The sequence below is a fragment of the Planococcus citri genome, chromosome 4, assembly GCF_950023065.1.
Source record: "Planococcus citri chromosome 4, ihPlaCitr1.1, whole genome shotgun sequence".
Lineage (NCBI taxonomy): Eukaryota > Metazoa > Arthropoda > Insecta > Hemiptera > Pseudococcidae > Planococcus > Planococcus citri.
The window spans coordinates 17,825,645-17,845,908 of NC_088680.1; the positions used below are offsets into that span (position 1 = coordinate 17,825,645).

Genomic DNA, 20,264 nt, shown 5'->3' on the forward strand with positions numbered 1-20,264 from the left:
ATTTTCTGTATCATGAATAATAATTCATGGTTGTCGTATAATACACTAAATGAATGAATAATTCGCTTATATATTTTACAACTAACTAAATCCATAGAATTACGTATAAAAAAAAATTCATGTACTTATACATCCTTTACGAATCTGACTTAGCTGTCCTTCATAAATTATGATTGATACGATTCATTTTGCTCAATATTTTCATATTTAAACACAATAAGAATAATTAGACAAATTTTATTTCAGAATAGATATGTACCTATTAGAATAGGTAATGATTTTGGCGCGAACAAATATAACCACGTTATCAGTCAACAAACACCGCATTTCGTGAATGGACTTTGAAAATCTGGCTTACTTTTACGATTTTCCCCTAGAACCAAGGTTAAATTGATACGAACCAGCAGTCCATGGTATACAAACTAATCTAAGGACTTTGAATGGAGGAACTAGTTTCTGATCCTTTGTCTCAGTTTGATTCATCGTTATTTCAACACAATGTGGTTGATGTGAGAAATGTGTTTAAATTATTCCGATTACATTAGAAGTCGTCGCCGATACATGATAAGATGATGGTGTGTTTGCAATAGTAGTGTAGTCTTTGATGCATTTTTAACGAAGAGGAGGAAGATCTGTCTGGTGCTACATTAACACGTCGTGCTTGCATTTATTTGAGTCTTTAGCTTACTATAATTTTACGGTTCACTTTCATTATTGTGTTTTTTTTTTGGAAGACTTGATTTAAGATTTGTTCGACTTCGAGATTCGATACTGTTCATAGTAAGTATAAATTTGTGGTATTTTTTGAAAAAAAAATGAATTTTTAAATTTTGAAGAAAAATAATAAATTCCATTCATTCAACACGCGCAGAAAAAAAATCATTTTTATACCTCTTGAAACACTGATTTTTGAGAGCTTTTTTAAGATTTGGAAATGAATATAATATACTTTACATCTTTTTTCTTCTTTTTTCATTTTTTTAGAGACAGAGCAAAAAAAACTCATCAACTGCGGGGCCCACAAAAAACAGAAAACTGAGAAGCTCGATTTTATTTAAAAAACCATGAATCGATACAGCAAGAAGGAGATCACGTCGTTGGAGTTAGTTTCTCAGTTAAGGTATGTTTCAAGTTTCTGCCCATTACAAGCGTTTAGTTAATTTTATTACATTTAGGTATATCCATCCCTCTCATGTTCTTTTTTTCTAAAAGTTTTATAGCGAAAATTTTTTTGGGAGACGACCACCCAGCCAACCTCCTCGTGGTGTCTCCTGGATAACTCAATTCGTACACTTGAAAAGAAAAGGTGGGAATCAATTCGTACACTTTTTTCATTTTGGGAATCAACTCACCAACTCCCCATTGGGAAGAGGGGTTGCCCAAAAATTATATTTTTTTTGTGAAAAATGCTTCATTATGGCCATGCAACTTCTTAATCGAGGTTTTCTTGAATTAAAAGTACATTTCAAGTACATGGTATCTAACTCAAAACTATCAGAAAGGTTTTTTTTTATGTGAGTTACCAAGTAGGTACATACTCGTATGTACATTGAAAACATAATAGGTATACCAACCTATGTATTAGATTGGGTGGATCGCAAAAAAAAGGAAAAAACTGGGATTTTTACCAATTTCAAAAAAATTGTCATTTTGAGTTGAAAGTTGTACAGAAAAATGTCAACTCCGGAAGTGCCCCTAAAGGGAAATGGGATTCTTTTCACTGTAGCCCCTGTAAGTACCTAATTAGTTTTGAGAAAAATGACGACCCAGTCCCAAATGAAGTTATTTGAGATTCAGCGTCCATTCAATGCTATTAATTTTAATCGTTATTGCCAATTTTTTTCAATTTTTTGAAACCTAAAATATTGGCATCACTGCGTTCCAAAATATTAGTTTCAGAAATATATTATTCAATATTTTTTCGTCATTAGAGCGAAACATTTGCGAAGAAAATATTTTCAAAACACCAACAACTAATATCCCCCCCCCCCTAAATAATGATTTGCAAATTTTCAATCGCTCAGTAGAACGTACCCCAAAAGTGGCCTTGGATTTTGAAGGCAAAAGCATAGATCGACGCAGAATCTCAAATAGGTATGTACTTTCATTATACTGTCTTCTCCATATATTTTCAGTTGAAAAAAAAAAAAAATATATTCAATTTTCCCATTTTTCCCCCAGTTTTTGTTCTTGTAGTCCAGTCAAATTAGCTCATATGAGAACTCAACCTGGAATAAATTAGGGGAAAATTTTTTTTGCGCCAAAATGCTCAGGATAGTGTCCTAAATGACATATTAAAACCCACCCTGAATCCGCTCGGTGCTTCGCCTCCCAGACCCACATTTGTGCCCCCTAAAACAGTTTTTTGTAATTTTCTCCCCCGCATTGCATTTTAGCGAAAAATATGTAATGCATAAAAGAATCTACGTCAAATTTCCGATCTAATGACGTATCAACTTTCCTTGTAGGTTCAAGGGGGGTGGGACCACAACCATTCAAAAAAAGGGGGTTTCCTGAAAAATACATAAAGGATATAGGCGCCTATGGGGGTCGAAATGGTCCCCGAAAGCGTTCGAGTTGATATCAGCATGGAAGGTGGGTACGATGGAGAAACTTGCGCGTAAAAAATTTCAGATCCACACCCCCTCCTCTTTTTGGGGACCCCCCCCCCTTTCTGAAATTTCAATAACACTTTTCTCAGTCCCATTTCTACGGATTTTGAAAATTTTTCTGGGAGTTATGTATATCCTTAGTAGGTATTCCCACAAAAATTTTCAACCCCCTCCCCTCATATTTACCCCTCAAAACGCCGTTTTTTTTCATTTTTTTATGCCTATTAACAATCAAGATTGCGAGGTACAATTTTATACACATGTTTTTTGGATGTATTTTTGACCCCCAAACATCATGTACTTCTTTCGAAGTTTTTGCTTTGGTGCGCCGTGCTGAAAAGCTGAAAAAATGTGTCTCTGGGGGGCGTGGGGGTGATTTTTGAATTTTGTGAAACATGAATATCAATGAGTAGGGTGTCGTTTTCTTATGATTCGATACCGCTGAGCACAAATATGACGTCAGATTTTGTTTTACACTCACACAGCCCCTCTGAACCCCTCAGCCCCCACCTTAATTTTAAAGATTTTATACCAGGTTATTTTCAAAGTGAAATAATTATGTAGTTTCAACAACGTCTTCCGCATCATACTGTGTTTTAATATAGGTTCCAGTGTCTCCATGGGATACAAAGGCCTGTGAGTTTAACACCCCTCCCCCCTTCCGTCTAAAGTTTCAGAAGAAGACACTGATGATGACCTCGAAGTCACAGAATCAACAGATCAATGAAAATAAACTTGCATGATACTCAAGATGAAATTTACTATCGTATTAGGTAATACGATTTTGCAGAAAAAATTTCAACTGTTTTGTTGGGGGAGAGGGGGTGTTATTCGATTAGACCTTATCCAATGTTAACTTACATGATACGCAAGATGTTTACTTACCTTATAAGAAAATTGTTCAGACATTTTTTTTCAATTTTTTTTTGGGGGGGGGGTTAAATAGTCAGCCCTGGCATCTTGTGGTATAGGATTAAATAATTTTAATAAGGAATCATTTTTTGGGGAAAGCTTGGCGTGTCCAAATAGGTAGGTAAGGAGTTAGACTGGTATAACTAAATAGGATAAGTGGGTAATTCTACAGGAAAGTAACATAAAGGAACCTGCCTATACTCCAGATAATTAAAATGTCTAAACATGAGAGTAATTTATTTCCTATTATCGAAAAAGGTTAGAAAAAAGGGACTATATACAAATAGGTAAATACCTATCAAAGTTTCAAAAGCATAAGGTGAGATCGTAACCTCTTTTAGGTGATAGGTATTTATTCGATCATAAAATATTATTCATAGGAATAATTACGATGTTAGACACATTATAAATTTGAATCGTTTACTCGATTATCTAAATTTCTAAGAGCTAATAAAATATCATACCTGATATATCTAATTATTAGTTTCTAAACCTGACATTACCTTGACAATTTTGATTTAATAAACTAAGACTGAGTCAATTTCCATGACTATATAGAAGCCCTATCTAAGAAGAATTTTCCCTAAATTCACACCATTATCTAGGCGTGTGCCTAAGCACCGCCATTACTGGCTTACGTGACACAGGTCTACTCTTCCATAATTAAAACCGATTCAATCGAATTAAAACACGAAATCATTATCGAAAATTCAAACAAATTTAACACTCGAAACTAATTCATTTTATTCTTACTCGAAACATTATTAGAAAAATAAAAACATAGAAAGAAAAAGGATTAATTACAACACGATCGCGTAACACTTCAAAACGTACGTACTAAACATCATTCAAATTATTAAAGATACCTACTACGTTAGGTAGGACTTACCTAACGTCCATAAGTTCAACTTTTCCCCACTCTCATCACTTAAGCCCAGAATCATTGAACAATATGTAGATAGGTTAATCTACCCAAATAAATTCAGGCAAATTAACATGACCTATGCTACATAAAATTCTCCCCTGGCAAACTGAAGTGAGGAGATTGGGAAAAAGTTGTACCTTGGAAAATTTTCAAATTAAAAATATCTTCGAAAGACAAGTACAAAAATTTGATAAAAATTTAAAGATAAAAAAAAAAACTCGAAAATTATAAAATAAAAAGATCATAAATCACAGCTGCTGATTTAAACAAAAATTACAAATACAAAAAAGGTCACAATCGAGAAAAAACGTCATAATCGGGTACATAGTCAAAATCGGTAGAAAAAACAAAAAGAAAAATACAAAAAATACAAAAAATACTCGAAAAAGAAACAATAACATTGTATAAACCCGAAAAAGGAACGAAACCTATTTACCGTCGTAGCGACCGTCGTCCACTCCATCCTTCGTCTTTTTCGCTCGAATGTAGAGGAGTATGTGTTCGAATTCTGCTCGAAGTTGATCAGGTGACATTATTCGAAGTGTGTTTAAGATGCCATCTACTCGAATCAATGGCAACATCTTCTTGCAACGGACTATTCGAGGAGTAGGATTTGTTCGCGTACCTTTGAGCGTAAATTCGACCTTATTATCATCGTATTTGATAATATTCGATGTAAAATTCCGTCCGAGAATAATGGTACCTTTAACTTCACCAGAAATTCGATAAGGTTGCAGTTCGGTAACGTAGCAGTTGACGATATGCTCGTCATTTTCGTATCCTGGCATTCCAGGGTTGAGAGTAATCGGAAAATATACTGAAAAATTACTTTTTACTCGAAAATCGTCACGCCAAGGAATATAAATCACCGTCTCCGCTTCGAGTGCTTGTTTTGTGATCAACCCTGGATTCGACCAAGTCAAGTAACTGACCACCGAATTCGACACGAGAGAATGCTGTAACCGGGAATCGTAAATTACTTCGATCGGTTGATTTCGCACTTTGCCCAAGATGGTAAATGGCCATGCTAAAGCATCTCGTAAACTTATATAAGTCCAAATCGGTCCGTACAAATATCGAGCGTCATGTGAATCATTTTCAAAGGTGTTTCTCACGAGGTTCAAGTGGTTTTTCCACGCATTAGCCTCTGTCTCGATCCTCGGTATTTCGTAGGTTTGACGTCGGTTGTAACTTTCGATCATCGGCTCAATGATTTGGAATTGTTGGTATATGCCTCTGTTTAGACCGCGCCAAATTTCGATATATAAATTTTGAAAAGCGCTCACCGGACAATCGAAATTTATTCTTAAAGATTCTCCTTCGTAATGGTATGGAATGAAGGCGTGAATACGATTAATGGGAATTCTATCTTCGTCTATCAAAAATTCCGAAGCGACTTGAATGGCGTTAGCAGGAATCGGCTTAAATAGAGGTTCGATGGTGGCAGATTTTTTCGCATTTGGTACCGACGTGTCCGGAGAAGCGAGAGATTGCTTGGAAGTCGAAGCGCCTGAATTCAACGAAAGATTCATATTCGCACCAAAAGAGACGTTCTTTTTTACATTCGAGTCTACCGCCGGTGTTTTCGCAGCTGGTTTCTTTTTTCCAAATTGTACGTCGTCATCCGTCTTCGATTTTGATTTCTTTAAAGATGACTTCAACTGATTTTCGATGCTCGAAGACTCAGAATTCGAATTCGAAATAGATGATCTTTCAGGAACTTCTGGATTCTCGGGTCTGATAGAAATCGGTAAATCGTTGAATGCGCAGGAGATAAATTCGTCCATATTCGGTATGATCAACAATTCATTAGGTACGAAAGTTGAAAAGGAACGAATCAGCGAACGGTCGAATGTGGTTGGCTTAAATTCATCGAGTAAATAGTCGCAGCCAAAAGTCAACGTCAGAAATTCGTTAACGTATAGACGGACTTTATTGAGCAAAAACTCGAACGCAGCTTTTTTCAAAGCTTCCGAAAAACTCAATGACTCGACTTGAACGTTAATTCGATGACGGATCGGGCATTCGTAGTTGAATCCAATAAATGGAAATAATTTCTGGTCTTTTCGCTCGATGATAATATCCAATTCAGCAGACTGGGGGGTACACATAAACACTCGATCATCGGGAATAAATTCGTTCTTGATGAAGTGAACGTGACAGTCGCTACACTTGGAATAGAATCGATTATTGTGGATCTAAAACAAAAGAAAAATACAACACAATTCTAGGTTAATTACTACTCGAATATCGAAATATACAATATTACATATCAGTAACTAAGAGACTAGACTAGCAGACATTTCGACGAGAAGGCTTAAGACTTTTTCCCTAAAAGTTTGAGTGTCTGTGCTCGCATTATACTTTTTCAAATGCTTGATATTCTCGCTTATGACGTGTTCTGGATTGTCACATTCTTCAAGTTCATACACGTTTGGTTTCTTTTCGACGATAACCTTGTAAGGACCTTTCCAACAGTCAGATAATTTCGCTGATATTCCTTTCTCTTTACTAGAAAGAACTCGATTTTTAACGAAAACCAATTCACCAGCTTTTAATCGAACTGGTTTAAAATATTTCTTGAAATATTCTATTTTTCGATCACGATCCTTCTTGTGATTATCAGCGACGATTTTTTCGATATTAGGTGGAACATGTCTTTTCTTGATGATATCTATTAAGGGATCTGGAACCACTGTCTTTTTTACCACTTCGAATGGAATACATCCAGTAACTAAACTTTCGGTATAATTTAGTTTTTTCTCAACTGATGGTAAAATTCTGGCCCAAGATTTCTGCTTGCGACTGATATATTTTCGCATACTGGAACCAATCGTAGCCATAATTCGTTCAGCAGGATTCGAATTTGGAGTGTAACGAGATGTATAGCGTAATATGATATTTTGAAATCTCCAGTAATTTCGCCAATATCGAGAACTAAATTGGCTACCATTATCAGATAAAATCATTTCAGGTTTTCCAAATTCTGTGATCCAACTTTCGACTTTCTTTATCAAATTTTCAGAAGTGACTACTTTGACAGCATACAATCGAACATATTTGGTAAAGTGATCTTCGATAACAAATACTGAATCACAACCTCCAGTACTTGGTGGTATTGGACCGAAACTATCGATGCATAGTATCTGATTAAAACGTTCAGACACAATAGGTGTGATTGGACCATATAATCTCGATGATGAACGTGATGAGATTTGACACGGTATACATTCAGCAACGAATTGATGAACTTGGACTGTCAGACCTGGCCAATCGAAATGTCTACGAACGATTTTGATGAGTTTCGTGATACCAACATGTCCATATTCGTGATGATAGTGATGGATAATATCTTTTCGAAGTTTTAATGGCACATAAATTCGCCATATTCGATCATTACGATTTTGAATCATAATCAAGTTCGATTTTTCATCGAGTAACGTTTGATATGGCTCACGACTCATCCACATTCTGATTTGGTCATCTTTATCTTGCAAAGCTCGAAATCGTCGAAACTCTGTATAAAGGCATTTTGGTGGTAAATAATTAAAGAGAAAAATCGTGAAGTTTTTATCATTCTCAGTAATTTGAAACGTATATCGAGAGAGAAAATCTGCAATAGAATTCTCACAACCTGCAATGTGTCTGATATCGATTCGAAAATTATCTAAATAGAGAAGCCACTTGATAATTCGATTCGGTAATAAGTCATTTTTCTTGAGATAGGTAACAGCTATATTATCTGTATACAAATGAACTTTATTACCAGCGAGGAGATAGTAGTTTTTCGCCAATAAATGTACAATAGCGAGCAATTCTAACTCCATTATCGAATAAGACTTTTCATAACCTTTTAATACTCGAGATGTAAATGCAATTGGCATCATAAACGTTTTTTCATTTTTTTCTTGTTCTTGCATTACAACTCCACCGATGGCTTTAGTCGAAGCATCTGAGTATAAATAAAAAGGTTTATCGAAATCGGGATATACCAACATCGTTTCTCGAGCTAATTCTTGCTTTAATTCTTCGAAACAAAGTTCTCTTTCTTTAGTCCAAACAAAATCAGCTTTACTCGAAGTCATAGCGTACAAGGATTCGCAGAGAGCACTGATATTCGACATATAAGCTCGATAGTACTGGAACATTCCGAGGAATTGTTGCATTCCTCGGAGTTCCATTGGCTTTTGGAAATCCAAAATTGGTTGGATTTTAGCTGGATCAGCGGTAACTCCTTCTTCAGAAAACACCATTCCTAGGTAATTGATTTTGTTCTTACACCATTGTGTTTTCTTTAAATTGAGTGTCATTCCAGCCTTTTTAACTTTCTCCATAAATATTCGAATATGCTCTAAGTGTTCTTTGAGCGTTCTCGAGAAAACAACGACGTCATCAACGTACACTCCAGTGAAGTGTTCGCAACCTTTCAATACAAGCAGCAGAGCGTACACAAATGCAGCCAATGAATCTTCGGTACCGAAACCAACTACTGTCATTACAAAAGGGATACCATCGACAACAAAACTTAATACAATTTGTTGATTTTCATCGAGACCAATTTGAAGAAAGCCACAATTAAAATCGAAAATCGTGAACCATTTCATATCTCGAAATTTGTATCGCATATTCGAGATATTAGGTACTTCAGTAGAATGACGTAAAATGTATTCGTTCAAAGGTCGACCATCGATACAAATTCTGACCTTTCCTCCACCTTTGTCAACGAATACTAGACCCAGTTTATATGGTGACTGTCGTTGAACAATTTTACCATCTTTGATCCATTGTCGAATAATTTTGAATACACCATCTTCGTAGCGATGAGGAATAGGACGTGTTTTTACCCAAATTTTCTCAGGAGGAGGCAGAACTCCACCTTTGAATACCAGAGTGTGCGTGTACATATTACACAACCCTATCCTATCTTCGAATATTTCAATATTATCGTGAATACTATTTTTTAACTCACCTTTTTCAGGATCAGGAATATTGATATCCTGAACCGTTTCGTCGACTCGAAGCATCAATTCACCATCGATGACGTATTCTTGATTTTCGCTGATGGAGAAAATTTCTTCGGTTTTCATCGCGGTGATATATTTTACTTCGACTGGATCTTTCTGCTTTGGATCTTTTTTCAGCTCGAATCGATGTGGATTTTTTTCGCTATCTTTGAAGAAAACGTCGAACGTAGTATCGTTAGATGGATCTCGAACTTGAATACGATTTTCAGCCATATGAGTTACCATTTTAAACTCACGTTGAAGATTTCGACCAACGATTAATTCAGCATTAAGATCTTTCACAACGAAAAGCTGGATATGAAAAACACTTTTACGAGGTTTTTGAGTTGGAAAACTGAAGGTAACATATGACATTTTGGTAATTTTCGGATGTGATTTACCAGCGGCTAAGGAAAATTGTTTTCCCATACCTTCAGCTTTAACCTCGCTTTTTCGAAGTTCAGGATGTTCAGCTAGAATGCGTTCGTATGCATTTTCTTGAATTAACACGTGAGAACATCCTCCGTCGATCAAGGCATCAATTTTTACTTTGCCAAACTCGAGTGTGATTTTAGGTGAAACGTCCTTATTCACATACTCGATATCGACTGGATTCAGAACTTCGATGACACTGTGATTTAGATTGAATATCACAGGTTCGTCAACGTGACCATATAAGCTGCCACTTAAATGTTCTTCTCGTTGTTGAATATGTTTCACTTCAAGGTCTTTCTCGAATTCGAATTTGGTATCGATTTGACATTGACTTCGGAAGAATTTTATCATTTCCCATTGGAGTTTTTGGAAACATGCGTTACTCCAATAAACACAGTTGATTTCTTTTGAATTCGTTTTATTCAGTTCGTATAAATTCTGTTTAACTTGATACAGAATATCCTCTTCGTAAGTATAAACATACCATTTTTTCTCATTTGGCCATAATTCATTGCGTTGAACGAAAAATGAGAATATGTTCCAAAACCGACAACCTTCTTCTTTATGACCGATATAGAAAAGCTTGCTATTAACTTCTTGAAGCGTTTTCCAATATTCAAGGTCTTCTTCGCGACCTCGTAATGGAACGGTCAGCATAAAAATTATCTTTTTGAAATGGTATTTATCTCGAAGATTGATGACTAATTTTTTCAAATGGTGATGAAATGCTGAACTATCGAATTTTTTAGTCCAGACAGATTCTTGCAAACCAACAGACAGCAACGCAGTATCAACTGTTGATGGAATATCGAACGTTTTTTCTTCAAGTATTTTATTGATTTGAGGAACTGTGAGGCTATCTTGACACAAAATATATTCGTCTTTTGAAGTATCAAAACAAACATATTTCATAAACTGTAGTGCAGCTCGATTACCGATATATGCGATTCTTCCACCCATAATGTACAATTTTTCTTTGATGACTGGCGGGGTTTCTGGAACAATTGGTTTTTTGATCGGATCGCCTTTTTTCGAAATAATTTTAGCGGTCGGTTTTCGATCGGTGGAGGGAATACTACGACCATCAGTATTTCCCTCTACATGTTTAAATCACATAATCGAACGGTGATAATATCTTCTTCTTCTTCTTCATTACTTTGTTCTTCTTCTTCGTTAGAAGGATCGACTTTTTCAAATTCACCTTTGTCAGTCAGCATATAAATTTCAACATTTTCGGTTAAATTTACTTCTTCAATACTAGCAATCTTTTTCATATCAGCACTGTTAGGATCTTTCGGATTTATCGTCTTTTTAAACAGCTGACCTGGTTTGAACTTTTTCAGAAGAAGATTTTGTTGAGCTGTACGATTATTATTCGAATTGTTGGAATTATTCGAATTTATTTTAGGCTTTTGATAACCACTGGAACCGGACGACGAAAAAGATTTATTATCGCTTTTATTCTTTTTCTTCGAAGACTTGTCGATAAGAGATTTCATATGTTGATGATAATATGATGACGCACTAATATCTCTTCTTTCGATATCTCTCGAGCCAGCTTGTTCCATTTTGGTTATTCGAGCAATTAAATTCTCAATCGAATCTTCAGGTTTACTTTCCTTAAATACTTCTCTAAATTCATAACCAAAAGGCTTGATTTTTTCGACAATCATTTCAGCAACCCATATAGACGGTGCACAGGGATTCCAACGCATACGTTTTAACCAAAATGTAACAAAGTCGGTTACACTCTGATTCGGATTTTTCTTGTCTTTAAACAAACATGTATTATCGGAAGTATACACGTTGTTATTCGAAAATTCTTTTATAAATTTTTTAGCATTTTCATGCCAAGGAGCATCCAAATCCATTTGATTTTGGAAATTAACGAGTTCCACACCTTCGAGTTTATTTGAAAAGAGAATGTTGTAATTTTTATTATTTTTCACGTACGGTCGCATCTCCTTTTCAAATTCAACTACGAATTCTTCGGCTACTCGATGATCTTCAGCTCCTTCCCAGGATTTCAATCTTGTATTATCGAGAATCTGTTGAAGATTGAATCCTTTTCCTTCGGAACCATCGCCATTAGTTCGAAATACCACTGGATCGATTTTAATTAACGATAATGAACCAGGAATGTGATATTCGAATTCATCAGCTGCTGCATTGAGATTAAAATGACGTTGAGGAATCTCAATACACGATTCTTGAGGAGAATTGTCGAAATTAGGACGAGATTTAGGGCCATATTTCTCGAACATTTTAGCCATTGACTCAGATTGTTTCGTCATTATGGCATTCATTTGTGCTGGAGATATGCCAACAAATGTAGTGTTTTGAGTTACATTTTGGTTACCTCCAGTAGCATCAGCATCTTCGAAGCGAGTACCATTGAATTCCTCAGCTTCTCTAGCCCTTTTTTTCCAATCCATCATTTCTCTGGTAGCCTTTTCATGATCAGCCATTAATTTTTTAATATCGTCGACAGTCATGTTTGAAGGATCCATTTTATCGACTTTTACAGGTGACTTCTTCGGTGAAACCTTTGAAGGTGAACGATGATAAGAAACCTTCAATTCATTAATCGATACAGTTGAAATATTTGATTCACTCGAAGATCGACGAATAGTTGAACAACTTGAGATTTTATCTGAATCAATCGATATGCGACGTTCTCGAGATGGATTCGCTGATTCTTCGGATTCAGTAAACGAATGATGAGATGAAAATATGGAAGCGTTGAAAACTTCGTTTAAATCGTCAATTAATGAGTCGCTAAATTTCACTGGAGCAACGTCGTCGTTTGTTGAATCGTGCGTAGGTTTTATACGTTTACGAAATCTAGTCTCTTTATAGAAACCAACTGGATGTTGCAAACTACGCAAACGATGAAGCTTTATATTCAAAGAAGGTTTGGGATTAAGTTTCTCAACCAACTGTTTTTCGAGTTCGTTGGGAGAAACAACCAATAGGTCTGGCAAACTTCTCGACCACCTTCTGTGTGACTTTTTAGGAGTCACGAAAACAGCCGTTGATGATAACTCGTCGTAATCGGGTGAAAATCGACTAAAATCAGGAACTTGATTCGCTGGATCAATAATCGAAGTATCAGGAACTAATCGATCAGTTGAAATCGAATCTTGTACTAATTCTTCGCGTGAATTACTCGACACTATGAAAGATTTCTTCAGAATGCGAAACTCACGAAGCCAGCACGACAATGGTGTGAATAAACCCTAACTAATTCCCTAACGATCCCTAACTAGACCCTAAAGCCCTACAAATTGTCAAGGAACATCTAACAAAGTAATACAAACCCTAATAATCTAAAACAACAAACAATAACATATACCTACATACTCGAAGATTGAATAATATGTATAGTGGATCAAAAATACTCGAACGTTGGGCGCCATCCTATTACATAGGAAATTTCGACACTTATTTAACCTTCGAATATTCATATAATACACATAGAAAACTAATGATAATAATAATACACGTAATATTTTTATTAAGGTCTCCTAGAAACCTATCATACCTTCGGAGCGTCCATTTTATATGCCAAACGAATAAACAAAGTAGTATGACTGGAACAATAACCAGGAACTCGAATACAGGCCGACACTCTTTCTTACGCACTTCACACTCGAAAGCTTTACAAATTAGAGCTTAAAACAATTACAAGAAATAATCGAACAAATTCATCAATTAATTGCTCAAAAAGAAAAAGTAAAAATTCGCACTAAAAGCATTCGAAACACAGAAACATACGCAATGAAAGATATTACAATACTGTTGCCTTAACCTACGCAGCAGAACACAACGTGAACAAGTTCTGATAAGGATATGCGCAGTACACGAATACAATAGATACTCTAGCAGTTTGGTTTTTCTAGGAACTCTTTTTCTATTCGATCTCTCGAAGCTATTTTTATCTTTTTTTTTCATATTTTTTTTTTTTTTCAACTCAAACTGTACTTCTTATAATCTTATAGCTAGTTTGTACTCGAATGCTCGAAAGCAATCGAAAACGTTTGGGGGGAGGAGAGAATTTAGTTGGCCTAATTATCTACTAACACAAACATATTTACACATATTTCAAGGTCTTTTTAGATGCAATTTCATTCGATACGTTATACCTTTACCTAGACAAGTACATTTATTTCGTTTACGCATTTTCATGCTCGTAAGTAGGTACAATTGACAGTGTGCTTGCTAGAAAAAACCTTCTTAACACGAATCTACGTAACCCATGTATCTACCTACTCGATACATGGTTACAGGCGGAAATTTTTCTATCCAGTTTCAACTGGAGACAGAAGGCTCACAAATGAAATAAGATTACTTATGGCCATGGAAATAAATTCTTCTCATTATTTTACTCAATAAAAAATCCAAATTATTCGAAATTTCTCGAATTTCAATTTTGACACAAAATTTTCAAAATTGGAAAATTTTTCTTTTAGGTAGGTCTTACCTACTTAAATTGACACAAACTTGTGCCCCACGTTGGGCGCCAATTTTAATTATCTGTGGTATAGGATTAAATAATTTTAATAAGGAATCATTTTTTGGGGAAAGCTTGGCGTGTCCAAATAGGTAGGTAAGGAGTTAGACTGGTATAACTAAATAGGATAAGTGGGTAATTCTACAGGAAAGTAACATAAAGGAACCTGCCTATACTCCAGATAATTAAAATGTCTAAACATGAGAGTAATTTATTTCCTATTATCGAAAAAGGTTAGAAAAAAGGGACTATATACAAATAGGTAAATACCTATCAAAGTTTCAAAAGCATAAGGTGAGATCGTAACCTCTTTTAGGTGATAGGTATTTATTCGATCATAAAATATTATTCATAGGAATAATTACGATGTTAGACACATTATAAATTTGAATCGTTTACTCGATTATCTAAATTTCTAAGAGCTAATAAAATATCATACCTGATATATCTAATTATTAGTTTCTAAACCTGACATTACCTTGACAATTTTGATTTAATAAACTAAGACTGAGTCAATTTCCATGACTATATAGAAGCCCTATCTAAGAAGAATTTTCCCTAAATTCACACCATTATCTAGGCGTGTGCCTAAGCACCGCCATTACTGGCTTACGTGACACAGGTCTACTCTTCCATAATTAAAACCGATTCAATCGAATTAAAACACGAAATCATTATCGAAAATTCAAACAAATTTAACACTCGAAACTAATTCATTTTATTCTTACTCGAAACATTATTAGAAAAATAAAAACATAGAAAGAAAAAGGATTAATTACAACACGATCGCGTAACACTTCAAAACGTACGTACTAAACATCATTCAAATTATTAAAGATACCTACTACGTTAGGTAGGACTTACCTAACGTCCATAAGTTCAACTTTTCCCCACTCTCATCACTTAAGCCCAGAATCATTGAACAATATGTAGATAGGTTAATCTACCCAAATAAATTCAGGCAAATTAACATGACCTATGCTACAATCTGAGGGGTCCGGAGGGGCCGTGTGGGTGTAAAAAAAATCTGATCTCATATCCGTGCTCAGTGGTATCGAATCGTAAGAAAACGACACGAAAATCATCGAAGTAAGTTTATTTTTAAAATCTTTAAAATTAAGGTGGGGGCTGAGGGGTTCAGAGGGGCTGTGTGAGTGTAAAACAAAATCTGACGTCATATTTGTGCTCAGCGGTATCGAATCATAAGAAAACGACACCCTACTCATTGATATTCATGTTTCACAAAATTCAAAAATCACCCCCACGCCCCCCAGAGACACATTTTTTCAGCTTTTCAGCACGGCGCACCAAAGCAAAAACTTCGAAAGAAGTACATGATGTTTGGGGGTCAAAAATACATCCAAAAAACATGTGTATAAAATTGTACCTCGCAATCTTGATTGTTAATAGGCATAAAAAAATGAAAAAAAACGGCGTTTTGAGGGGTAAATATGAGGGGAGGGGGTTGAAAATTTTTGTGGGAATACCTACTAAGGATATACATAACTCCCAGAAAAATTTTCAAAATCCGTAGAAATGGGACTGAGAAAAGTGTTATTGAAATTTCAGAAAGGGGGGGGGTCCCCAAAAAGAGGAGGGGGTGTGGATCTGAAATTTTTTACGCGCAAGTTTCTCCATCGTACCCACCTTCCATGCTGATATCAACTCGAACGCTTTCGGGGACCATTTCGACCCCCATAGGCGCCTATATCCTTCATGTATTTTTCAGGAAACCCCCTTTTTTTGAATGGTTGTGGTCCCACCCCCCTTGAACCTACAAGGAAAGTTGATACGTCATTAGATCGGAAATTTGACGTAGATTCTTTTATGCATTACATATTTTTCGCTAAAATGCAATGCGGGGGAGAAAATTACAAAAAACTGTTTTAGTGGGCACAAATGTGGGTCTGGGAAGCGAAGCACCGAGCGGATTCAGGGTGGGTTTTAATATGTCATTTAGGACACTATCCTGAGCATTTTGGCGTAAAAAAAAATTTCCCCAATTTATTCCAGGCGAAATCCCTATTTGACTGGACTATTGGGGAAAAATGGTAATTTTTTCAATACAACTGCTGTATGAGTGTAAATTCATCTTCCAACATAATACTGGGTTACGTGGTTTAAACGATTTACTCACGCATTAACATCAAATTGATGGTAAATCATGGTAAAAAAAAATAGTTGGGTAGTTCCTTTGTTAGTAAAAAACTGAATAATTCGACCAAAACATATCAAGCTTCTGGATTTCTTGGAGAAAATTTTCGTTCTGGTTAAAATGAACATTTTTTTTTGTGAAAATGTTGAAACATTGTTGAAAATTTCATATCGGAATTCAAAGGAGAAAAGATGATGTAAGCATCTCATTTCAATGTAAAGATAAAATTTAGAAACCACCAAATTTTCAAAATCAAATTCCAAAAATGAATTAAGCAGGTACCTAAGTGTGAAAAAAACAAAATTTTAAAAATCTTTAGTGGATAAGAAGGGTGGATAATGAATTTGCGCCGAAAACTTTTGGGTTGGTACATAGGTATTGTATGGGGAGATGTGTAGCATCGAGATAGGTACGAGGAACTGAAATTTTTTTAAAGGTTCGCCCAAATGTCTCTGATCGAAATCTTCTGGAATTTTTTTCTACGATCCCTATCATAAGACCAGCTCGATAGTGAATAAATGCATGTATTGTTCAGAGGCGACTAAATTTCAGGCGTTTTATCACAATTCTAGGCTTTTGAAAATCACAACAATCATTTTATTTTAAATTACAGATCACGCAGGATGTCCACTAATCTAACACACGAAGGAAACTGCAGTGTCGACTGCAGCGACGATCTTTATGTTAATCTTTACGATGTACCAAACTTGGAAGAAATAGCATCGTATGAAGTAGCTCGAGGAATATACTGCAGTGGTTTGGAGAAGTTCCATCTTGATAATGCGCAAGATAGTTCTCGTCAATACCGTTCTGTACAGCTGATGAAGGATTTGCATGTGCCTAGGTGCATTAAAGAAACACTCCAAAATGACCTACAGGAAGTTGACCGAAGTATTAAACGATGGGCAGAACATTTTTTATTTTACATGGAATTTCCCAAGAAATTTTCCAAGTATCATTATGAAATTCCTTGCATTGATCCGAATTGGTTGGTTTGGTCGACGAATCGTGAAATCAACTGTATAAAAACCGCCAAAAACATGCTACAAGTAGACTGTTTGACAAATGTGCACAAATTTATCATTATGAGCGCCTATTGCATGGAAGACGAAATGAATAAGTTTTCGTTGCATTCGCTTCCGGCAGAATTTTACGCAAATGTGACCCGTTCCAACGGCTGGGTGTTTTTCTATTGGATTTGTTACCTTAGAAATGAACTGTGTGTAGTGACAGGAATCCGCGCCATGGCAGAGAATTTCAATATTCGTGATCGGTTCATCAACGAATACTTTTGGAGCTTTTTAGATGACGGTAAGCAGGTAGCAGTTGCCATAAAATGGATTCTTCTAGCTTACCAAAGCGAAGAAAAACAGAAATATGGCCGATATTACGTCACTTGCACTAACGCACTTTTTGGGCAAATAATTTCTAAAATGACTTACAATCAGCGACAACATTTGTTTGCGTCTGATATGGGAATATTTTTTTCCCTCGTGTGTTCCAATTCTCCGCGACATGTGCTTTGCATTTGGAGACGTTCTAAAAATGACGTCACAGTGAGAACGTTTTCTATGATTATCGGTGAGCTATTGTTTCGAAGTAAACATAATCCTGCATTGATGTCTTCATTGACTGAGATTTGGGATACTGCTTCTAATTATCAAAGAAATTTCCTGATTCACTGCCGATCCCAGGTGTGCTCATGCATTGACTTTTGTCTTCGCAACCCCAACCTTCTAGAATTTGTGAGCAAATTACTTCATAATTTCTCTTCAAATAGGAGAAAAAGACTAATTTTCAAGGCAGCTGAAAGTCCTCGTTTTCACGAATGTAGTTCTGAATCGTTCAACTTTCTAGTGAACTCATTTTTGCCGCGCTTCGAGGACCAATTGGCGCTGAAAAAAATCGTAATGCAGTCCCACTATTTCAAAGAATATTTACACCGTTCGTTCATCCATGATCAAGAGTATGAAAAATTCATTAAAAAAATAAAATTTTATTGTTCTTATGATACAAGGGCAGTTCAAGTATTCGTAAAAGAGTTCCTGCAAAATGAATTAACAGAACACTCTTCTGAAATTGATCTGATTTGCAACTTCAATAGATGGAATAAATTCAGCGAATTTATCGACGAAATTTTTGAAAACGATTTTACCTCAGGATTGGAGGTGAAGCGAAAGTTCGTAGTAAAAATGATGGTCCCCTCTGTCGTCCAAAACTTAGGCCGTTTAGATCGTTTCCATGATTGCGGGAAAGTTATTGAGATGGTATTCGTAGGCGAAGAGTTGAAAAAAGTGAAACGTTCGTTCAGCTTCTTTTGCTGTGTCAAGCTCATTATTTTTAAGGTAGGAATCGGTGTTCCCATAGCCATTTCACAATTTCTTACCTATGGACTCCGAAAATCCGCCAAAATCCGCTAGATTTTCTCGTTGGACGTAAATTAGAGAGTATGTACTATGGAATCAAAATCCGCTAGATTTCTTGCCAGACTCATGGACGTTGAGACGTTGATTTGCTACAGTATACTTAATTCGTTATAGGTACGTTTTTAAAAACTTGTCAATAATTTTAATTCAATTTGACTTTCAATGTATAAGCATAATATTTTGTTCAATTTATTGTTACTGAAAGAAGATTAAATCATTTTTTTACGCTTTCGAATGATTTTTTTGAATTACCTAAACCTAGGTGATGATGATGAATATTGAAGAAGAGCCAAGTTCACAAATTTTTTTCTTCGGAATACTTCCTCATCCTGTTTCGCGAAAAGGGGCTCAATGCAAAACCACTTATGAGCGGTTGAAAATTTGCAAATTGCTTCTTTTGAAACATTTTGTTTCTCAATTACCTCTATTTGGTCTATTTGAAACATCAAAAATGTACATTTTGTGGAAAAATTGAAAGAAATATTTCTGGAAAAGTCAGAAAGAATTTTGTCAAATAAAAGAACCAGGTATGCGAATAATCATGCCCTATTTTTGCTTTATCTGTTCGAGAAGTCCTCTTTTTGTCCAAAAATTGTTAATTTAAGGTCTGACTTTCGGAAAACTTGCTTATAAAGTTTCGTTTCATTTTTTTGGGGCAAATTTGTCCAAACCCAATCTGGTCGAGAAGTCCTCTTTTTGTTCAAAAATTGTCAATTTAAGGTCCTGACTTTTGCAAAACTTGCTTATAAAGTTTTGTTTCATTTTTTTTTTTTTTTTTTGGCAAATTTGTTCAAACCCAAGATTACCTAACAATTTTTGAAAAAAATGTGAAAAAGCGTCAATTTTTGGCAAAGTAGTCAAGAAGTGTCCATTTCTGGTAAAATTGCCAAAAAAAGGCCAAGTTTTGCCAAAATTGTCAAATAATCTTCTTTATACCAAGATTGCCCAAAAAATCCTGGTTTTGCCAAAATTATCTAAAAATTCCTGTTTTTTGTCAAAATTACCAGAGAGTGTAAATTTTTGTCGAGTTGGAGATAACTTGTAAGCCTAACCTTAATGTTTTTTCTTAAAATTCTCATAATTCACCCCAACTTATTCTTTTTCGAGAAAAACGAAAAAACTGTGTAATGCTATTTCCCTCCTGTGAGATAACAGACCTTCAAAGTTTGAAGTATTGCGAAGTTGGTTATTTCGTAAGAAACTTGTAAAAAAAAAATCAAATCGAATCGCAGAACATAATTTATTATTGGATCAGATTAGTGCAGAGTATGATCTCGTTGTGT

The 20,264-nt window shown here is 35.4% G+C and overlaps 2 protein-coding genes across 2 annotated transcripts; one reads left to right on the forward strand and one right to left on the reverse strand.

The window, feature by feature from the left end:
- Positions 1 to 984: 984 nt before the first annotated feature.
- Positions 985 to 19,190, forward strand: LOC135845319 (uncharacterized). The gene is made up of 2 exons (XM_065363804.1): positions 985 to 1,120; positions 17,169 to 19,190. The coding sequence occupies exons 1-2, from the start codon at positions 1,065 to 1,067 to the stop codon at positions 18,973 to 18,975; spliced, it is 1,863 nt and encodes a 620-aa protein (XP_065219876.1). The 5' UTR covers positions 985 to 1,064; the 3' UTR covers positions 18,976 to 19,190.
- Positions 4,244 to 15,383, reverse strand: LOC135843104 (uncharacterized). Its single transcript, XM_065360853.1, has 2 exons — positions 13,432 to 15,383; positions 4,244 to 6,647 (listed from the first exon to the last, which is right to left on the reverse strand). Exons 1-2 carry the CDS (start codon positions 13,444 to 13,446, stop codon positions 4,878 to 4,880), a joined length of 1,785 nt encoding a protein of 594 aa, XP_065216925.1. The 5' UTR covers positions 13,447 to 15,383; the 3' UTR covers positions 4,244 to 4,877.
- Positions 19,191 to 20,264: the final 1,074 nt, after the last annotated feature.

Excerpts from the sequence above, each read along its gene's own strand:
- LOC135845319 (XM_065363804.1), top strand. The coding sequence starts at position 1,065 with ATGAATCGATACAGCAAGAAGGAGATCACGTCGTTGGAGTTAGTTTCT. Across the intron at positions 1,121-17,168 it reads GAGTTAGTTTCTCAGTTAAG|ATCACGCAGGATGTCCACTA; the intron begins GTATGTTTCAAG and ends TTTAAATTACAG.